The sequence below is a fragment of the Phyllopteryx taeniolatus genome, chromosome 2, assembly GCF_024500385.1.
Source record: "Phyllopteryx taeniolatus isolate TA_2022b chromosome 2, UOR_Ptae_1.2, whole genome shotgun sequence".
Lineage (NCBI taxonomy): Eukaryota > Metazoa > Chordata > Actinopteri > Syngnathiformes > Syngnathidae > Phyllopteryx > Phyllopteryx taeniolatus.
The window spans coordinates 30,666,491-30,688,865 of NC_084503.1; the positions used below are offsets into that span (position 1 = coordinate 30,666,491).

The 22,375-nt window shown below is 41.5% G+C and overlaps 1 protein-coding gene across 3 annotated transcripts in view; it reads right to left on the bottom strand.

Annotated features, from left to right (window-relative positions):
* LOC133474223 (protein unc-13 homolog C) overlaps positions 1 to 22,375 on the bottom strand; it is a 188,892-nt gene that overhangs the window by 19,770 nt on the left and 146,747 nt on the right. For 2 of the 3 annotated variants that reach the window (XM_061765688.1, XM_061765687.1), the window contains exons 23-30: positions 20,008 to 20,085; positions 18,184 to 18,210; positions 11,237 to 11,325; positions 10,142 to 10,279; positions 7,130 to 7,253; positions 5,808 to 5,870; positions 2,633 to 2,713; positions 186 to 333 (exon numbers count right to left, since the gene is read on the bottom strand). In XM_061765688.1, coding sequence (XP_061621672.1) covers positions 186 to 333; positions 2,633 to 2,713; positions 5,808 to 5,870; positions 7,130 to 7,253; positions 10,142 to 10,279; positions 11,237 to 11,325; positions 18,184 to 18,210; positions 20,008 to 20,085 — 748 coding nt within the window. The remainder of the gene's footprint in view (positions 1 to 185; positions 334 to 2,632; positions 2,714 to 5,807; positions 5,871 to 7,129; positions 7,254 to 10,141; positions 10,280 to 11,236; positions 11,326 to 18,183; positions 18,211 to 20,007; positions 20,086 to 22,375) is intronic. The other variant, XM_061765689.1, reaches the window with a different exon arrangement.

The window sequence follows — 22,375 nt, forward strand, 5'->3', positions numbered from 1 at the left end:
ATTATTTTCAAAAATGTCCACTTTCAGGTCTGTTTTCAAATGTTTTGGGCTGTGTTTAGGCTCCTAAAACAATGTTGTCATGCCAACAACAATAGGTATTATATGGACAGCAAAACAAAATCTATTGTGCCACAAGAACGACTCAAAAAAGTAAATTAGACTTCATAGCTTTAGGGGTGTCTTACCTTGAGAGGTTTGGGTGCATATATATTTCTTGATCAAGGCATCTGTAGGTTGAGTGTAAAGGCTAAGAGCATATTTGAGGGACTTCATATCAGGGCTCTTCTCCAGGAAGGTCTTCTTTAGCCCATTTCCTCCAGCATGGAAATATTGCTAGAGGAAAAAAACAATAAACAAATAAAAAACATTTCCTGAGTTTACATAGGACAGTGTGTTGTGCGAATATGGCTCAGGGATATGTGGAACCGTTGCAGTTTTACAAAGGCGTGGGGAGCAAATGCATTAAGCCACATTTGCAGCTAATTAGCATGTATGTAAATGTGGAAGCCATGTCTAGCATGTTCATCAATTGTTGGGACAGTATGTAAGAAGAAAATGCTAGCTCAATTGCAAGGAACACTGAACTTCACATTGTACGTCTATCTCATGAGTGGCACATAATCATTACAGGAACAAATGCCTGTTGGACCTTGTGGGACCAAGTACTGGGTCAGGCAAATAAATTCTGCAATTACTGCAATGACTGTAAATTGGAACCACTAAAGTCGAATGCCCTGGGAAAAAAAAAAACCTTCAAGAAAAATGCCACTACACGTCACATAAATAATGTTAAGACTGTTGGAAAGTTTTTACATCTTAATTTTTTTTTTTACATGTGTATGTACTCTTAAAATGTGAATCAAGATTTTGTGATGACCATAGTTTCATCCATTATCCACCCAATAATTTTTATTTTCATTAGAAACTAAGATTCAGCAGATGGCTGGCATTTGATAACCAGTTTGTATTATACAGTTTTGCGACCTACAGGACTGGAGTGGAACAGTATTTCAACTTTGTCGTTAACTTCTTATTTTACGAAAACTTGTTTAACAGCCAGAAATTATTAATTAATATTATATTATTATTATAATTATTGAATAATTAATTATTACACTATACTATAGGGAGGGATCTATCACGATCTGTGGTAGAGCTACTGAGAGCCATTCTACCACTCACCGGAATGCTAATACAATGCATATTCAGCATATCAAACATGGTTGGCAAGATGGAGCAGCTGCCTCTCTGCTATCATTCGCTACAGGTCGGGGTTCAGACAGGAGCAAATGTACATTATTGGAAATGCGTCTCCAGAGCTTGCAACCCTTTCATGTGTGGACCCTTATGTGGGCCTGCACATTCATCCATTATCATGTCCACTCAGGTTTAAAGTTCAGGCTGATTAAAATGTTTCCCATGGAAAATGTTGCTCTTTTTAAGGGCATAACATTTTATCTCCATGCATCCTATTACTTTCTTAGGGTTATTTTTAAAAAAACATTTTTTTGCGTGAATGGTATGAGTTTGTTACAAAGAGTAGGCATGTTGGATCGAAACAGTTATCCAACTACCTGAAAGCAATGCTGAAATGTGTTAATTGACTGTTGTCACTAGAATACAGATGACAACATTCCCGGTACGCGATTGATCCAGACCACCGGGTAGTTGCCCCATAGACGGTACAATCAGTCTTGTTTTCTTTGCCGCGCCGCACCCCCAATACCTCAAAACATTTGTTGCCACACGACGCAATAGCTCAGTTGTCAAGTTTTTGCTCTCCCAAAGGTCATACAGGAGAGGATTAATATGACCACCCTGCATCCTTTGATTTGCTGGGAATTCATGATCCATCAGAAAATATAAATGGTGGAAAAGAATATAGATGTACACTGTTATAAGTCTCCAATACATTCTTACTTGTGTTGTATCTGAACATATGTAAACACAACACTCAACTTGATTAGAGCGAGCAGGTACACTCAATAGGACATTACTCATAAAACTAAGGACACAAATAAGATGAGTTGCATTTTTGTCACTGTCATGGCAACCCCCAGATCAGATATTTTGAAGACGAGCAGCAGTATACAGTAGACTGTCAGAAGATACTCACCAACCTTTTTTTGGGAAATACAAATTAGACTTTAGAAATTAAACCATCATAAAATATGTTGTGTAATTACCCTTAAACTTGATGACTAAAGTGCAAGGGGAGATTTCTGCAAGTGCTTGTGAGGTAAACTGCTTCCCATGAAGACCAAACACTGCCAAATTATCCATTCCATTATTGTCGCTTTAAGGCATATTGTACTGAACAGCCAAGACAGGGACACGTGTTTGTCACTATGCTTCAGCTACAGTACGTCTCATTAACTTGTAATTCCAGGTCTATGGTAAACACATTTTTACTTTTCGCCATTACTGGTAGCCTTCTGTGGTAGCAAAAAGAAAAGAAAAAAAAAGCCAAAGAAACCATTAGATGTTCTATTTACCGAAGTGCCTTAAAGGTAAATTACATTTTACAGCTGCAGGGAGATTCCAGGAGAAAAACAAAACAAAACAAAAAATCTTCAAGTAAGCCATCCATTCATGTCTTTTGGGTCAGTTGCCTCTCTGACATAAAACTCACCTTGATAGTGGGAAGCACGAGGTCCATGGCCGCACACTGACGTGGAGTCAGACTCCTGGCTTCCTCACGGATGACGTGCTCCTGCAGGGGGAGGAGGAGTGGGGGGGTTTCCGGGGGACAAACATCAACATAATGATCAAAAGAAAGTCAAGAGCTATACGATTGGGTATTAATCGCTCATTGAACTGACACGCGGCTGCGTGTGTCCCAAATGCAGACTCAATCGACGGGGGAAGGGGAACATCGCCATATCGCGCCAAGATGGGAAAATCTATTTTAATCATGAGCACTGTAGCCCAAAAAAGTATCTGGATACTGTAAAATGTCTCAATCTGCTATTGTGGGTCATAATTAGCATTTACAAAGTCATTAACACACCTACAGTATGCAGACATTTGTGGTGCAGTGCAGAGAAAATGCACATCCAGTCCATAAAATTAGATCCTGCAGATGAAACACAAAACCCTGCCTTGCTTTATTATGCATATACATTTAATCAATTGTCAGAATCGCCTTTAAATTGATTTCCACAAGCCGGCGTGAGATTGCAACCACTTTAATCAACATCTCTGCTAAAATGCGAGGCAGGTGCCAAATTACACCGTGTCCGTTTGATTTTCATTGACTCAGTTCCAGTACATGACAAGGTAAACCAAAAAAAAAAAAAAAAAAAAACAATGACGCAGTAAACCAATTTTAGTCAAATAGATGCGTTATCCATCAAAAAAAGCAAGTAGGCATAAGCTGAAGCAATCTCAAATCGCTCACATACTGACACCAAAAAGATTAGCCTACGTGAGCCCTGTTGCTAACCAAATTGCAGTACCGACCGAGGCAATGGCCTGTAAAGTTCAAAACGAATTCAATGCACAGTATTAAAGATTATTTTAAAATATGTGGCAATGGCCTCTTTCACCGCAATCACTGTTCCAGTAGACTTTCTTGTATCTCAGCTCATAGGTTACGAGGAATGATCCATTGAGTCTCATGAAACTTAGCTGCCAACAAGAAACAGCATCACTTACTGAGGAAACGCAAATGAATTCAAATGGAAAAAAAAGGTTCCAAAAAAGGTATTAAAGTTCATTCCACATTAAGTGGCAAAGGCATCTTTACCCACAATTAACATTCCAGTACACAGACATGTGGTTGCCCCACAATGTTGTCTCCCATTTTGGATAAATGATCAATTTTCCCCATCAGAAAAAAACAACCCAAATGCGTTAAATGTACTTAGTGTAATTAATATAAACGTTTTGCTCACACACTGACAAAGGGTTCAGCCTACCTGTTGCTTACCAAAACAGCAGCGCCTACAAAGAAAAGAGTCAGATGAATAATTAAAAAAAATAAAAAATAAAAAATCCCAGCACAGTATCAAAGATGTTCTTACGCTATGTACAGACATAGTCTTTAATGACGATTAGCGTTCCATTAGACTCTGACGAGGACGCTCCACAATATTCTGTGACAGCCGGCTATTATCTAGAATTATTTCAGTTGGCTCACACGCAGACATTGAAGAGTTAAGCCTATTTGAACTAGGTTGCCAACCCAACCAGCAGTACCCACTCGGGCAATAGAAAAATAAAAGTGAAAAACAGTTTTTTTGTATAGTATTTGAGATTTCTCCCTATGGCATTTAGCATTTCAGTATACTCTAATATGTTCTTCACAATGTTGTGTAATAAACACCCCTGGAAACCATTTTCTGCTATAGTGTAGACTCGTGCACTTTCTGAAAATCCCTCAAATGAGATGATTATGACTCATGACCAGCATTAACAAGAGGATGATGAACGACTTTAACGCTTGAGGAAGGGTACTGAGACGCCCATCTGTGTGCTCCTCTCCAGATGTCGCTGCCTCGAAGGACGGCAGTCTCACAAATAACGGGGACGGTTCCTGACTCGAAGAAATGCAAAGGAAAAAGCATATATTGGGCGTGCGTCTGTTGCGCGACTCACAGGTTAAATACTTCAGCTAGCAGCATACCAAAGTTGTTAGTAAAAGCAAAAATTCACCAAGCCTAAGGCATGCATCGTCCTCATGTCGCATTAGCTATTAGACATGAGGAGCCTGGCTGGATGATGCTGAGGTGCTGCAGGAGTGTTGAACACGTTTGGTTTTAACATATGATGACAGCTACCATTCCTCCTTTGACGTTGCATAATCTTTCTGCGCAGACTGTGAATACAAGCGTGAAGCATATTATACATACACTCAATGTTGCACTGTTGAATCTAAAATCCTTGAGGAGAGGCAGGAATGTTTTTTTACCCAATATATTAAATGAACCACTTTGTGTTTTTTTTTTTTTTTTTTTATATACTGTTGGCTAAATAGCTTGGGTTAAAAAAAACATCAACCAAAAACACATAAAACAGCCATTTTAGAGTCCTAGACATGAAGGGAGAAATGTTTCAATTATGGCCACAATATAACGTGCACAAATTCAAACGTCACACGCATGCGCACAACTGCGAGGCGGCGTGTTTACGGAAGTAAATGCAGCCCCTTGCAGAGGTCTCATCATGACGCATTTGTGGCAATTTCAAGGATTTTGTGCAACCGGAGCAAGCATTTTCTGATAGTTATCAGTCCTAAAGCATCTTCTTTTCGCCGCTGACTGTTTTCTGCTGCTTCGTCCCCCATTGCCGTTTTGTGGCGTGTCTGCTTTGTCGAACAATTGTGACGTTTGTTGCCTTTTGATGACGTATAGGTCGTGTTCTCTTCAATAGCATGAATGTCTTTGTTGCTAATTCGTAGAGGTAGAGGATACACCCTGAACTGGCACAAAATCAGCATTTAAATAAAAAACCTGTTTTTTGGACTTCTTCCATGTTAATCAATAACAAAGGTATAGATAGAAGAGTGTGGTGTGGAAGATCCTGAAACCCCAACACACAACTTGTAATAAATCTTGCCAGAAGAGTGAACGCTTTTGTAGTTGCAAACGGGACATCTTGTGGAGGTTTTTGTCCATATATTGTATGAATATACCGTATAAAGACTAATAAGACTGTAAAACGTGTTATATTCATGAAATATATATGCACCGGTCTGTGCATATATAGTCATATATTACCTGACCATAATCCCTGTGTAATATGAGTCGCCAGAATCTTTTATGAAGCAAACATACATTAGCAGTGGAATGATTGAACTGGATTACCTTCAACTTGGACAATTGTCCCAAATCCTTTGCCGCGTTGAAGATCATCTGAGCTCCTTGCTGCTGCAAGAGAAAATAAAATTTCCCCTTTATAACATACAAATATGTACTGTTTAAGTATATGCATTTTTAAATTCATGCTGCATAAGTATATAAACGAGACGTGCATTTTTGTTTTATTTTTTAAAATAATTATATTCGACATGCTGCGCTGAGCCAAATCCAATGGAATTTTGTTCTGTATACACTTGAGCATGCCTGAATGAAAATAAAGTCTGTCTAACTCTTTAAGTCCAAGTCTGATAAAACCATAAATGCATAGTGGAAGACAGCCACAATGTATCCCACTGGGGATCCTCACAGTGAAATTACATTAACTCTACAAGGAAAATGGCAGAAAATTGAAGAAATATAAACAGTAATCCCCCACTTTTCACGGGGGATCGGGACCAAGCCCCCCCAAATTCTTTATAATTCAGATTCAGAAAATGTAATTATTTACTCATTATATTCCCCCGGGGCAATTAAGGGATCAAAGAGTGGCACAGTTATTGACACGTTGAAAACAGAAATACATTCTATAATTGCCTAATGGTTCAAACCATAAACATACCACCAATTATGATCCCAAAACATCTTAATATAATTTTTGCCCCATGTTGAGGTCTCAAGTACTTTAACAAACACACAATTTTAACTTGATCCAAATAACATTGTAACTCCCATAAAAAGCAGAAAGAAGAAAAATAAATCTTCCGGGTTCCCCCAATGGGATAATACTAACAGATAATAGGCAGACATGAATGTCCCTCCATCCATTCTCTGTACCGCTTACCCTCACTAGTGTTGCGGATAGATGTGCTGGAGCTTGTCCCAGCTATTGGGCGAGAAGCAGGGTACACCCTGAACTGGCTCCTAGTCAATCAAAGGGTGTACTGTATATACAAAAACAACGTTTCACATTGACCTACCATCCATGTTTTTTTGGAATGTGGGAGGAAACCGGAGTACCTGGAAAAAGAAACACGCAGGCACAGGGAGAACATGCAAACTCCACATTGGAAGGCCGGAGCATAGATTTGAACCCACAATTTCTGAATTGCGAGGCGGAAGCGCTAACTGCCCCAACATAGTGCCGACATATGTGACTATATGAATCAGAAAATACAATACAACAGTGATAAACTAAGAAACTGGACAATAATGGCTCTTAAACAGCAAATGAATACAAATATCCATCTACAGTATGTTGTTCCCAAGCATATAAATAATAGTCAATGAAACCAAGCGACTGTAAAAGTTGCATTTCTGAGTGAACTCACGCTCTGGTCGCTCAGTGGCGGCAAAACGATGGTCCTCTCGATGGTGTTCAGAACGATCTTCCAAAGCTCCTTGAGAACTCGTTTCAGCACCGTTTTCTCGCAAATCTTGGCAAATAACATCAAACTGCAAAGAGGTGTAAAAAAAATAAATAAATAAATGAAACTTTTGAAGCATGTGTTTTAAAAACACATGACTTATTCATTAATAATAGGATTAGCCAGGTGCTTTAAAATAAGCCTGATGTGAAAGTAAATAGTCAACTCATGAAGCTATTTTTCATCTTCAGCCTGACATTCATTCTGAGTAATTCCCCATGTAGGATACCCCACTCTATACAGAATTTTCCCCTGCATACCATTCACAATTCATCTTTTTTTCCATAAAAAATCGTTTTACACGTCAGCAATGGTTTTAAAAGGGTGTGGAGTGCAGTAACAACAAAGAAGAATAGAGTTAAAAGGGCTTTTCAGTCTTTTGGCCGCTTGCCATCGCCGCCACACAATGCTCAATGGATCAATTTTGTCCAATCCAAGAAGCCGCTATTTAATATCACCCTGGCAGACCAATCAGTCAAATTGGGTGATGTAGGATTCCAAGTTTGGGCTGAGGGAATGTTTGCTATCTTGAGGGGTAGACTGGCTCGTAACTGAGGCTGTAACCTGGAAACTACTACTTCCATACCCTTGACACTTGACTTGCAGGCAGAATGGTATGCCGCATACTGTTTTACCTCCACAGTGGAAATAATGCAAAACAAAAAAGATGGACGCTAACAGAGCTAAATCAATAATAACGATAATAGCGAGCAAAACTGTTCCAGTTAAGATGGTTAGCTCTTTATTTGCTGTAAATCATCCATAAGCTATAGGTCTACACAAAAGTTGCAACCAAGAGCATGTAACAGGCCTCGTTGGCATAACAAGCTAAGCGTGCTAGCGCCACAGGTAGTAACAAGGCATATTAGCGTAACCTTAGCATTTTGGTTAACGAGGTAACACCGTCATAGCATTATTAAACAGTTAATACAAATAAAGTGAACCCCTGCTATTCGCAGGGCACAAAGACCAAGCCCTGCCACGAATAGCGAAAATCTGTTAATAACTGACAACCACACAAGATACCACCAGATGGCACATAAGCAATATTGTTATTTGAGACCCCTATGATGACAAACAATTCAGGAAGACGTTTTCCCGTTTCCGGTGAGGGTTGTACTCCGCCAAGGCTGCCCTTTGTCACCGATTCTGTTCATAACTTTTATGGAGAGAATTTCTAGGTGCAGGCGAGGCGTAGAGGGGGTCCGGTTTGCAGATGATGTTTTTTGCAGATGATGTGGTTCGCTTCATCAAGCCGTGATCTCCAATTCTCACTGGAGCGGATCGCAGCCGAGTGTGAAGCAGCTGGGATGATAATCAGCACCTCCAAATCTGAGACCATGGTCCTCAGTCGTAAAAGGGTGGCGTGCCCTCTCCGGGTCGGGGATGAGATCCTGCCCCAAGTGAAGGAGTTCAAGTATCTTGGGGTCTTGTTCATGAGTGAGGGAAGAATGGAACGGGAGATCGACAGGCGGATCGGTGCAGCGTCTGCAGTGATGCGGCCTTTGTATCGGTCTGTTGTGGTAAAGAAGGAGCTAAGCCGAAAAGCGAAGCTCTCAATTTACTGGTCAATCTACATTCCTACCCTCACCTATGGTCACGAGCTTTGGGTCGTGACAAAAAGAACAAGATCCCGGATACAATCGAGTATCCGCTTGAGTTTGAGTTTCCTCCGCAGGGTGTCCGGGGTCTCCCTTAGAGATAGGGTGAGAAGCTCGGTCATCCGGGAGGATCTCAGAGTAGAGCCGCTGCTCCTCCACATCGAGAGGAGCCAGATGAGGTGGCTGGGGCATCTGATTCGGATCCGGACGCCTTCCTGGTGAGGTGTTCCGGGCACGTCCCACCGGGAGGAGACCCTGGGGACGACCAAGGACACGCTGGAGAGACGATGTCTCTCGGCTGGCCTGGAAACGCCTCGGGATCACCCCGGAAGAGCTGGATGAAGTGGCTGGGAAGAGGGAAGTCTGGATGTCCCTGCTAAAGCTACTGCCCCCGCGACCCGACCTCGGAGAAGCGGTAGAAAATGGATGGATGCATGGATGGAGACTTTGGCCTGAGCATGAGAACTGTAAGGCATTTTTTTTTTTTTTTTTGTGAATAACAGAGGATAAGTTCCTGAAGCATGCCTAGACACAAATGTGTATGGGTTCACTGTGCATCGCTTACCTTTGAGCAGAGCATATCGCTTTTTGAGGAATTTACGCATCTGAAGTAAACCTTATTGCAGTTCACTATTCATGAATTCACCCTTTACATTTTTGTTCTCATATTTATGGTTTTTGTACTCTTTCTGTAACACTCTACACAGCCACTAGCCATCACTAAATAGGAAAGCGGTAATTGGTGTTAAGGAAGTATGATGAAGTGATACGGCTCACAGCTTAGTATGTCAGGGAGGAGCTCAGTCCAGCCTGTTTTTTAGTGGAAGTTACAAAGAGTCTTTGCCACATGAACTTCCAATACAAAATTGCTATTTGATGGTATCCATATCAACTGTAATTTTACTGTAATTCTAAAGTGTATCATTCCAATCAATGAACGCTACCTTGAGGGACAAAAATGAACTCACCCCTATTTGTGACAGTATATTGTGCAAACGGGAGAAAGGATTAGGATTTCCATACCATAAAGAGGATTCCCCCTGTAAAATTACATTGACCTCAATGCTCCTTTGACAATGGCTGAGAGAGATTTCTAAACCTCAGCTGAACCATTTATAATCTCTATGGCTGTTTCAGGAATCGCTCGTCTTTCACATAGTAATCTTGTTTTTTCTCTCATTCTTGCTTGAGTGAAGTGTGACTTAGAGGTACAGTATAGCATCAATATAAATGGTCTGCAGAGAGGGAGGTGAACCATTCGCCACCACATTACTGTACTGTACATGATAAACAGACCCCTTCAGATGCTACCCACTTTTTATCCAGGAGGTCCATAAGAGGCCGGAGGACAGTCTCTGCATCCATGGCAGCATTACTTCCCTTGGCCGAACCTTTCATCTGGACCAGCTCCTGGTTCATCTGTTTCACGCAGTCCTCGATCACTGGTTTGAAACTGGGGAATATAAAAGGAACATGTACTTTCTTCTGTTTCCGTTGAATGTGTAATGACATTGTGGTTCAGGAAGGAACATGTTTTTGTAGAGAACGCATTTTGTCAGGACAGATTCTGTTTCAGTGATTTTTGATTGAAAAGTTCTGTATGTTATCAGGCTTGCGTGTGATGAGTGAAAACTAACCAAAAATTGTGATTAGCCACAATTAATTCATGATTTAACAGTAGTTAGTATAGTTTTTTGAAGTCACCATTTTAAGACAGTGGGGAAAGCAGGGAAACTATGCAAAAATATAAGGATTTGAAAAGGAGGCCAATACTTTTTCACGGCACTGTATTTGATGTAGTGTAAAATGTGAACACAAAGCTATTGTTCTGTTGTATGAATGGTCACAGGTGGATACACAGGTTGTACTATATCAAGTGGAAGAGTGTTTGATTGTTGTGCCTGTCTCTATGCGTCACTTGCATAGTTATATGAAGAAATATACATTATTTGTAGTAAATAAAATGTAATTTTGCTAGTAGTTAAGTGAAATTGGATAATTTCCCAGCACCTTCCTATAGAAAATGGATGAATGAACAAAAATACCACCCATTTCAAAGTATACATAAGGGATGATTCAAAGTGACTTGCCTTTTTTGTATCTATTCATCTACCCTGAAGTAGAAATCTAAGCCAGATCAGAGTGTATCCTTTTAAACTAAACGTAATGAACCAAACTCAACAATATGGCTTGGTGGACATAAGGCCATAAAGCAACGTTGAGGAGTCGTTAACTCACAAATGCTGTCCGTAGAAGTGCAACACGGAAGCTTTTTCTTTTGCTCAATGTGAAATGTTTAGGACGAGTGGAGTCAATTATAAATTGAGTGCACGGCTGTGAGATGCAAAGTAGATTAGTGGCATAATTAGTCTGATTGAGAAGTTTGTACATAGGTTGCGCTAATACTCACCTGGAGCCCAAGACGCTGCTGAGCTCATCCAACACGGTGTTGAGTTTGTTCTGCAGCTCCTTGAGCAGATCACTGGCCTCTGCATCCAGCTGTCGCGGTAGGGGAAGAAGACGGACAGTTACTGCATGGTCGCACTCCACAGAGCTGCCACACCACCTTACAACTCTGCAGGATGCCTGGGCTGGAATGAGGAGGGGTGTGTGTGTGTGTGTGTGTGTGTGGAGGAGAGGGAGGGGGGTTTGGTAACATGTTTGCCTCCCGCTCGTTCTGCGTGCCATCTGTGCCGAGCATCGCTCTGAATACAAATGCATGGCTCAGAGCCGAGCTCGGCCATAAGACATGGCGTTGGCGAAGTAGAAGCAGCCAGCTTAGCAGGCGCCCACATGGGCAACGCTGTGTGCACTAGAGCATAGCATACAGTAGTCACAGCTGAAAGAGTAAGGAATCAAGGGAAAAAAAAGGCTAAGTGTATTCATGTATGGACTACCGTATTTTCACGACCATAAGGTGCACATAAAAGTAGTAAATTTTCTTCCAAATGGACGGGGCGCCTTATAATGCGGCACGCCTTATGTGTGCACCGAGTTCCAAAATCTATAAATGTTGTTGTGTGATGAGCGCTCCGCTTGACTGACTGGGAGCATTTCCTGCCGACACACTGCTTATATAGAGGAAGGCGGACGTGACTGAGGGCAGCATGCGGACGTAAAGGGGGAAGGGTGCGCGTGAAGGAGGACGCTAAAGGCAAGCCGCCAGTAGGTATATAGCGCCGGTCAAGCCAGCCTCCACTCGTAAAGTAGCAATCAAGCCAGCCGCCCCTAATTTTGTTCATACTAGGCATTATGGTAATAATTCGCCAACTCGCGGCGAAAGCCACCTTCAAAATAAAAGCTTCCCAATAATACGGATGTTTATTAGTTTTCGGAGACTTGCATCCATCCATCCATTTTCTACCGCTTATCCGAGGTCGGGTCGCGGGGGCAGTAGCTTTAGCAGGGACGCCCAGACTTCCCTCTCCCCAGCCACTTCATACAGCTCTTCCGGGGGGATCCCGAGGCGTTCCCAGGTAAGCCGAAAGACATTTTATTATGAAATACAATATCAGATCTTCATCAGATCTGGACTTGTCTTGCGATACCAATGGGATTACGTTGGGGTGGCTTTGGCTCAGTAGGTAGAACATGTTCAAATCCCTGCTACGACTGTCCGCATGTCGAAGTGTCCTTCGGCAAGACACTGAACCCTAATTTGCTCCCAGTGGGCCTGGCAGCGCCTCGCATGCCAGCAGTCGCCCATTGATTTATGAATGTGTGTGTGAATGTGAGGCTTTGTAAAGCGCTTTGGGCACTGTGATGATAAAGTGCTATATAGGTGCAGTCCATTTACCATTTATTTTCCCTAAGATATCAAATAAACTGCATTTTTTAATGTATCTCAAGATTCAAATTAACTTTGCTGGTTGTATTCCTTAACCGAAGAGCACTGACGTCCGTATTATTGGTAAGCTTTTATTTTGAAGGTGGATTTCACTGCGAGTTGGCGACCTATTTCCGTAATGCCTAGAATGAACAAAATTAGGGGCGGCTGGCTTAACTGCTACTTTACGAGTGGAGGCTGGCTTGACCGCAGTCGAAAACGGCACCTACGAAGACACGCTTACAAAGCACAGTTTAAACTGCAAGCTATTCGTTACGCGGAGGAACATGGGAATCGAGCAGCCGCGAGAGAATTCAAGATCAACGAATTGGAGGAAGCAGGAAAACGAGCTTCGCCAAGTCAAGAAGACAAAGCTGAGTTTCCGCGGGAAAAAAAAGAAAAACAAATGCGGAAACAAGGCGAGGTGGCCCGAGTTGGAAGACCAACTCGAGCAATGGATTAATGAACTCCAACCGCTGGACATTGGTGTAAACAACTTCAAAGTGAAGTTGCGAGCGGCGTGGGAGCGATGGATGACAAATGGCGAACACAGCTTTCCTAAGACTAGGAGGCAGCGCCGGTCGAGTTACGCCACAATTTGTGAATGGATTGTGGATGCTTGGGCTAACGTCTGCTTGCACTGTTGTTCGAGCTTTCATAAAAGCCGGCATCATTTCTGAGGAGCTGCACGGCAATGAGACTGACTCGAACCTGGTGTGTTTGATGGAGAACTTGCCCAGCTGTTCATTTTGTATACAGAACATGAGGACTTTGATGGATTTGTGGATGAGGATTGATCAAAAAATAACGTGAGTACATTGTTAAATACTTCAATAAAGTACAACCGAACTCAATTTGGCTCCCGCTGCCTTTTTAAAAACATTGTTTTGGCGTGCATGCATGCTACCGTATGTTTTAAGCTAGCGTATGTTTTACCATGCCCAATAATACGGTGCGCCTTATGTATCCATTAAATACAGAAATAGACCCGTAACTGAGACGGCGCCATTTAATACGGTGCGCCCTATGGTCATGAAAACACGGTACCTTACATTTGTCTGTACATTATTTGTTCTTTCCAAGTTAAATAAATAAATGAATAGAACATGACTTATTTTTTTTATTTGATTACCAGATCAGGGCGTCATGGCGGACGACTGATTAACACATCTGCATCACAGTTCTGAGGACCCGGGTTCAAATCCGGGCAGTGTGGGGCTTGCATGTTCTCCCCTTGCCTGCGTGGTTTTTTTCCGGGTACTCTGGTGTCCTACCACATCTCAAAAACATGCATCGTAGGTCAATTGAAGACTCTAAATTGCCCGTAGGTGTGAATGTGACTGCGAATGGTTGTTTGTTTCTGTGCCCTGCGATTGGCTGGCAACCAGCTTGGGGTGTACCCCGCCTCTCGCCTGAAGATAGTTGGGATAAGGGACCCGCGACCCTAGTGAGGATAAGCAGTATGGAAAATGGATGGATTACCAGATCAGAAACACAAAATGGAGAAACTGGCCACATGCTTCAATTAGATTTGAATATTTAATTAGGCACATTTTGTGACAAGCAGCAATATTACTAATACAGTGGACCCCTGCATACTTGTGGTTTGGCACTCATTGATTCAGCTATTCGTGGATTTAAAAAATATATATATATTTTTTCAAATCTTATTTCTCTTTTCTTTCTGTTTTTCTTTTTGGGGGGGGAACCAACCCTGAAAACACTTATTGGCAGTTAATCTCTGTTCAGTCAAAAATATTGGGGTTTAAAAAAAAACAAAGCAAATTTGTGTGTATATACAAAAAAATGAGTGTGTATACAGTCTGTGTGTGTGTGTGTGTATATATATATATATATATATATATATATATATTCCCCGCATAGCCCACAATCATTCCAGACCACGACCACCATGATTCACCAAATGATGCATCCATCCATCCATTTTCTGAGCCGCTTCTCCTCACTAGGGTCGCAGGCGTGCTGCAGCCTATCTCAGCGATCATCGGGCAGGAGGCGGGGTACACCCTGTACTGGTTGCCAGGCAATCGCAGGGCAAATACAAACAAACAACCATTCGCACTCACAGTCACACCTACGGGCAATTTCTCCAATTAATGCATGTTTTTGGGATGTGGGAGGAAACCGAAGTGCCCAGAGAAAACCCACGCAGGCACGGGGAGAACATGATCCATCAGCCATATTATATCAAGGGCGTTATTGTAATCGGCTTTATGCATTACAGTGAACCCCCGTTTATCGCAGGGGATACCGAATGATGCACTGATTTACATTGACTGAAATGGTGACAGATTTGATGTGCAGTTGCTTGAAAGGAACAAGATTTTGACCTATCAGTACTGACCCCCTACCAGGATGATTAGCAGGGTAAACAAAAACAAGATGATTAAATTTTATTTTAGCATTAATTAACATTATTACACTGTCAGATGTTATCGGTTTTTATTTCAGATTTGATGCCTGCAGCGTCCCAGCCATACATTTGCTGCACGGTCACGAGTAGCAGATGTTGGTCTTCGGCCTTGAAATGAATTTGGAAAGATTTTACCAGTGGGTCCTCTCTAGAATGTAACTATGGTATGACATTTTCCAGCATGCATTTAAACATTGCAATTAATTTATAAAAATGCTTTTAAAGAAAATGTTATTGCGGTATGAGTGTACCAGAGACACAGACACTAAACTGTAGAGCGTCCCAGGCCTTTATTAATTTATTAGGGGTAAGGTGGCCCTTCCTACAGCAGCACTTTCTTTTTAATCTCAATCCTCAAAGTCAGCTAAACAGATGCCACGTGTGAAGGGTGTTTGGTGCTGTAATGAAGTCTACAGCCTTCCCGTAGCACCAACTGTTAATTTTCTTAAAGTGGCATCTACATAAGGTCAGGTGTTTGTTTATTTTATTATGTTTTTTCCATTAATTGGGGTGCAGTGTCTGTTGAAGCAATGACCACTATTTGAGGAAACCCAGAAACCCAATAATGGTCAATATCATTCGTCTTGGTACTTCATACTGTTTCTTTCATATAGATGAAGAAAAAAACAGTCATCACATTTGATTATATTTTATTTATATTAAAAAAACAATGTTTACACTTTTATCCTTGAAAATATGTCAGAACTCTGATTTTAATATGAAAAACATTTGGTATAACACATGGTGGTGGTGTTTTTCATACATTAACTGTGGAAGTAAGTGAGTATGGTATATGTGTGGTTATTGTCCTCATTTTTCCTCGCTAAGAAAAATTTACTTTTGTGCTATATGAGTGCATGTCATCTAGAAATGATTTGGTTGCCTTGGTCTGTTGACATACCTCTATCTGCACGAGCATCACTGATTCATGTGTTTGTGTGCTTACTTATAGATGCATTCATACTGCTGTCACCTCAGCACAACACATTGAAGCATGAAAGATTTTTCTGTCACAAAGAAAATTGCGCGAATGTTGGACTTTTTACTTTACAGTAAAGTGAAGGCTCTGTTTAAGTGATAGCAGAGAAGAAGCATCAGTCTCATTGGCCTGGCGAACGGTTTTGCCTGACCTCTAATCTGTTGTCCAGCAGTCTCTGCAATTGTTTTTTTTGTTTTTCCTCCCTTTTTTGAGAACTCTCACTTGAATGGGAATATCAGTGAGAAAAATACAAGCTCGCTGTTCAATACCAAAGATCGCAGTCGTACCTTGGGATCTGAAAATTCAATTCTGACTTCAAATGGTCACTGAAGCTCCAGGCAAAGATGAGATCTTGTCCGTAACTCCGTCTTTTGAGAGGTAGTCACGGACCTTTCCATATCATCGGCAAGTCATGTCTCTGTAGCCTGCTCTATCTCAGCTTTTTCAAGGAACAATAGTAATTCTTAGTCCTGTGAAATGTCAAGTTTCAGATAAAGTACTATTTATTAAAAAAAAAAAAAAAAAAAAAAAAGGATCACATTCAAGGTGAGTAAAATTGTAGTTTTCTTGAATATTTTTTTGGTACATGGGCGATTAGGGGAATCCCAAAGGTTATTAGGAAAAAGGTTAAGTGACTGTTAAATACTGTACCACAAAGTACCGCATCCTTATACAAATCCGAAACATCAGATTTTTCTACCAGATCCTAGTAAACAAAGTTAATTAAAAAGAAGTTACGAATTGATTGTGGTAGTCACCGTCAGAGTGAATAAACTCTCCTCTGGCTTAGAGCCTATCAACAGAAAGCCAGCTTTGCTTTCATTTGCCTGTTTCAACACTCGCTCGTGAGAAGCCCTTCTGAACCCAGTTAACGAGTAAATAAGGGGTTGATAAACAACTGTATAAAATGAGACACAACCTACCAAATTGGGAACAATCAAGACTGAAACAAATGTGCGATGTCATCCATCTACCCATCCATTTTCTGAGCCGCTTCTCCTCACTAGGGTTGCAGGAGTGCTGGAGCCTATCCCAGCTATCATCGGGCAGGAGGTGGGGTACACCCTGAACAGCCAATTGCAGGGCACATACAATTCGCACTCACATTCACACCTACGGGCAACTTAGAGTCTTCAATTAACCTACCATGCATGTTTTTGGGATGTGGGAGGAAACCGGAGTGCCCGGAGAAAACCCACGCAGGCACGGGGAGAACATGCAAACTCCATGTGGGGATTGAACCCCGGTCCTCAGAACTGTGAGGCTGACGCTCTAACCAATCGTCCACCGTGCTGCCTGTGTGATGTCACTCTAGCATAAATAAAGGCCGGTATTGTGATGTTTATTGATAGTGCAGTAATACTCTGGGTAATTACGTATATTGGCACTTATGTTTGGCACCCAAGTTAATTGCAAACCGAGAATAATTCTGTAATGAATCGTTGTCTTTGCAGAGGAAAACCTAATGGAGAACTGTCAACAATATGCCGAAGTTGCAAATTGCATTCCCTAAGAAAAACCCGGGTGTCGGGCAACACTGGAACACACAACAAAGACCTCATGAGTCATTAATACACCAGCAGTAAATGCTTTGGAGGGAACCATGTCACAAGCTGCTCGCCGCACCATTGCCAGCAACGGAAAGTTGCGATGTGGATGTTTGTCATGCTCTTGTAACCGTAACATGAACATTTGTGTCTGCAGCCTGGATGACCTGATCCAAACCACAACCAGTCTAACTCAAAAGGGGGATATGTGTGTGAGGCGGGCAAACAAGCTATAATGACACATTTATATATTAGCAATGGTTAAAAGATTGGCAGAGAGAGGACCAAGAAGCAAGCTAAAATTACAAACATGGTAACGCATGTTTTTTGAGGCACTATCCCTACAGTGCCGGTGATGGTGAGCTCGAACAGCCTGTCCTGAGGGGTGATGGGCAATTCAGATTCCGTCTGCTCCGTGGCACATGCTGCTGGAAGGGATTTGGAGTAGAGGGGTGGGGTGGCGTGAAAAAAAAGCGCATGAGGGGTGGCGGGGAGAGGGGGCTCGCGTTCGTGCTTTTTGACATTCACTAAATGGCGGGAAAGGGCAGTTGGCGGGTCCTATTACACACACCTTACAGAAGGACACAACCCCCTCCTCCTGGAGAGAGAGCACAGAGGAAATTGGGAAGAAGGGAAGGGGGTATTGGAAAGAGGGGTATCAGGAATGGGGGGTATTACCACAAGAGACAAAATGCAAGGCGAGACAAGGTGTTAGAAATTTATAGAGAAACATGCACTTAAGTCAGAAAAAAAAAAAAAACACCGGGGCTGCATCTCCAGGGTCGGCAGTGAAACGACAGTGTGTTACACACATTTAAAGGATTTATCTTAAGTGAACTTTAAGAGTCCCAGTTGATTGAGTTGCAAAACCTGCATGCCGCGTTCTGCGTCACACTCGCTCCCACTTTTGGAGGCTCCACACATCTCACCAATTCGGTTGTCTATCGACAGGGTGTTACCTATCACAAGGTTCCTACAAACATGGTATGGTGATTCTGATATCATTTATCAACCTGGATTTGAACCCTATTTGGTTAATAAACTTGTTGAAGTTGCGATATGACCGAATGGGGATGGCGGATTAGTCTACAAGACAGCAACATGGAAAATTAAGGGAACTGATCAAAGCACCACAACTAAAGTGATGAGATACTCTGTCACACAGGTTCCCATTTCTGGAGGCAGGTCTATATCCCAACAGGTGCCCCATTCCAATTAATCCAGTGATTCACCCATCAATTGGTGACTTGTCCCAAAGATTGTTCCAAATTATGGAAGGCCTCACTGTTTACCATCTCACTTCTGACACCAATTTTCCGCAGAATTTCAACTTCATTGGGTTGAAAAAAACAACAACTAAAAACAGTACACTGACGACAACACCAAAGAGCCTTGACTTGGTGGCCGGATAGCGTACACAGTTGTAGTGAAGAAATGCTGCTGCACAGGTGGGATCAGTGGCAGGTAGGGTAGCCAGGGTTGAGTTTGCATGTCGAGTTAAGATTCAGAAATAGATCCCCATTCCAGAGGTGGGCCCATGTACGTCCCAGGTGCCCCCATTCCAGTCATCCTAGGGCCTCACCTACAGAATATTCCAGTTCCATCACACATGGGTCTCCTGTCCCAAGGGTCCTATTGTGAAATTAAATACCAGTAAACTGACATAGTGGCATAGACAACAAGGTAATACACGCAAAACTGGGGGAAATGATCGAGTTAGAGTCTTTGACATGGTAGCCAGATCGTATACACTACTGTAGTGGTGGTATGCTCTGTCACAGTAGCTTCTCCATCTGAAGGTGAACAGGTCTATTGCACCCTTGTCCAAAGAGTTTTTCTAATTGGCTAACCATCCCACTTCAGACACCCGGGAACTCTTAAGAGGAGTACCCTGAACCCAGATTTCATCCAGGGTCTATTGTGTTGAAAAAGCTGTACATTGACCACAATGACAGAGAACCAGGCATGGCAAATGGCAAAAAGTGGGTTAAGCAAAGAGCAGGTTGAAGGTTTAAGGTGGCAAGTAGAGATGAAAGTCGGAAATACAATTTTAGCAAACTGACAAGGCAGATTAGTCAACATGACTGGTACATGGGAAAATGAGGGAGGGATTACTGCACAACACTATCAGGGTCAATGCCTTTTCACTTACAATAAATGTCACATGAAATTATAATTTACATAATCACGACCTAGCGCTTATTTTCTCAGGCTGAGCACCGGTGTGAGGATGTGGAGTTTAAGCCTCAGTTGCTAACTGATAGCAAACCTTATCAATTGTCACTGAGAAAGGCAAGAAATCGCTGCAAGGTATCAGGGTAATCACAACCAACCATTGCGGCTTGTCCTTATATTTCATTCTAAAGGGGGAGGGGGGAGGCTAAATGAGACAGACCTGTTTGCCTCCCATGGACTCGAACATCTTCTCCAACTGGACTCTGAGTTGCTGAATGTTGTTGAGAAGAATGCAGGGCTGTCAAAAGGTGTGGAAAACAAATGGGCATCAGCACACAATACATATTTAATGATCATGTCTTGCAAAAATAAATGACAGCAGCCATTGCGTGGAAGCAGCATGTGAGGTTTCGACTCACTCATAAAATGGAAAATACATTGCAAAAACGTCAACAAAAGAAAAAAAAAAAAATCACAGGGATCTCAAACATCCATCAGTTTGGATTTCCTGGCACATCATCTATACAAGAGATGTGAGGCGTCTACACAACATTGTCAGTCAGCGGAGGAACATAATACTACTGGGAGAGGAATGCCTGCGCTGAATATGTCGGACATTATCGATTTTTCGGCAACAAAACATTTAACAGATGATTAACATTAATCACGACGCTTTTTATGCTGGCCTGCCAGTAATTCTTCTCAGTTTTTAGTCAGGCAAACATGATGTGCATTATCTGTCCCAAATAGTAGGAAATTCATCCTCTGTGTTTATAAAAATGAGGATAGTGGTCATGGATAGTGCTGAGATTGTGTGAACCACACAGGAGCGGGATTGGTGCCTTTCAAACCTCTAAAAGGAAATAGGGAGAACATAGAGTACATACATAATGACTTCCTCTTCATTTGAATTTATGAGCAAATTTGCATTGGTTGATTAGAGAGTGAATAAAGGGATTGGAGAGTTTTCAGAAACAGAATGTGTTCCTTAACTATTGCTGGTATGAGAAATGTTTTGGAACTGTCCACTGATACAGGAACCTAATGTCATAGTGACAGATGAAATGTGTAAAATGGGTCTCTTGACTCATTTACACACAAATGGATTTAACCCTTTGACTTTAATGATTGGAAAGTTGCTTTTTTTTTTACTTTACTTTTTACTTTGTTAAATTGCTTCCAATCCCTCGTATTGGAGAATAACCAATCATAACTTAAAGTAGATATTATAAATTTAACAAAATGTTGATAATTAATATGATTGTAGCTGTAATTTCATGTGAGGATTTTTTAAAATCCAGTATACATTATTTACCTGCAGTATCTAAAGGTATACATTATTGGAAAACACAACCAACATTATTATTGTTCTATTAATACATGTCTGTGTCAATCAAAACTGATCAATATATGTGATTTTTTTTTATCTACGTGGGGCAGCATTGGGGTAAGTGGGAGTGTTCAATTTCAAAAGCATAAATAATACATACAGTAGTTGTAGTAAAAGTACTCGGGGCCTAAGTTACTGAGTTGTAATAAATTTTCACCGCATTGGCTGCCTCAATCGCCTGTACTTGCTTCGTTCTCTGCTCACCTATCCTTTTAAGAGTTCTTGTCTGTAATCGTCATAGCATGGTTCATGAGGTTCAGATCACTGTAATTTTTTTCCTTCTCATAACAGCACAATAGACACTTACTACAGAATTCCATTCCTACAGGGGCGACATAACTCTAATTTGTACATTGGAACGATCCATAGCCACTAACTTGGAAAGATGGTGTGTCGGAACGGTTGTAAACTGAGGATGCCCTGTATATGGTGACTGGTCGTATTAGCAAAAGTACTAGGGGTCATACTTTTACAAAAATCCGGCTTTTTTGCAGCTTCACCAAAATTATCAGAGCGATGAATTTCTTTTCTGTAATGCAGTAATGTTTGCATTCCATTTACACTTTCAGTTCAATCACTTCAAACTTTATTTTGCGCTTGCGGTGCTTTCCGAAATGTTCCATGGTGAAAGCCATCAGCGCTACCTGCACAGTCTGTTTGAGAGAATGAACATGCGCCCACTATTTGGCATCTAAGTAGATCAGGCCCTATGTGTCTAGAGTAATGTGGCTTGTTACATTTGCATTTGTTCTGGCTTACTTCTGCATTGCCAAATTTGAAAAGGCATCAATACTGAAACCGAGGACCCCTTGTATCAGACAAAAGTCTCATTTTCTTTTCCAACAGTGTAGCTCTGCAAACGTCTTCCCTAACACACCCACACAAATGACTGCACTGTAGCATAATTTTGAAAGTGTATAGTTTGTGAATATTAATATTATAGCATCAAGTTGAAAAAGTGGTTCCTCTATAAATCAGATCTTTAAATCTTCATTGGGTATCCTACGCACTGTTCCTATTACAGGTTGACTGATTCTATATGTGTTTGCTAAGCTTGTCTTTTTGTTTATGAAATTTATTAACCTGCTGCTACAATTCTACAAAGTATCTTTGAGTCATCTAATTGCATCTCTGCTTTTATAAGCTCTGCTTCACAATGCACGGAAAACAAACATTCTAATGATTGCATTTTATTTGA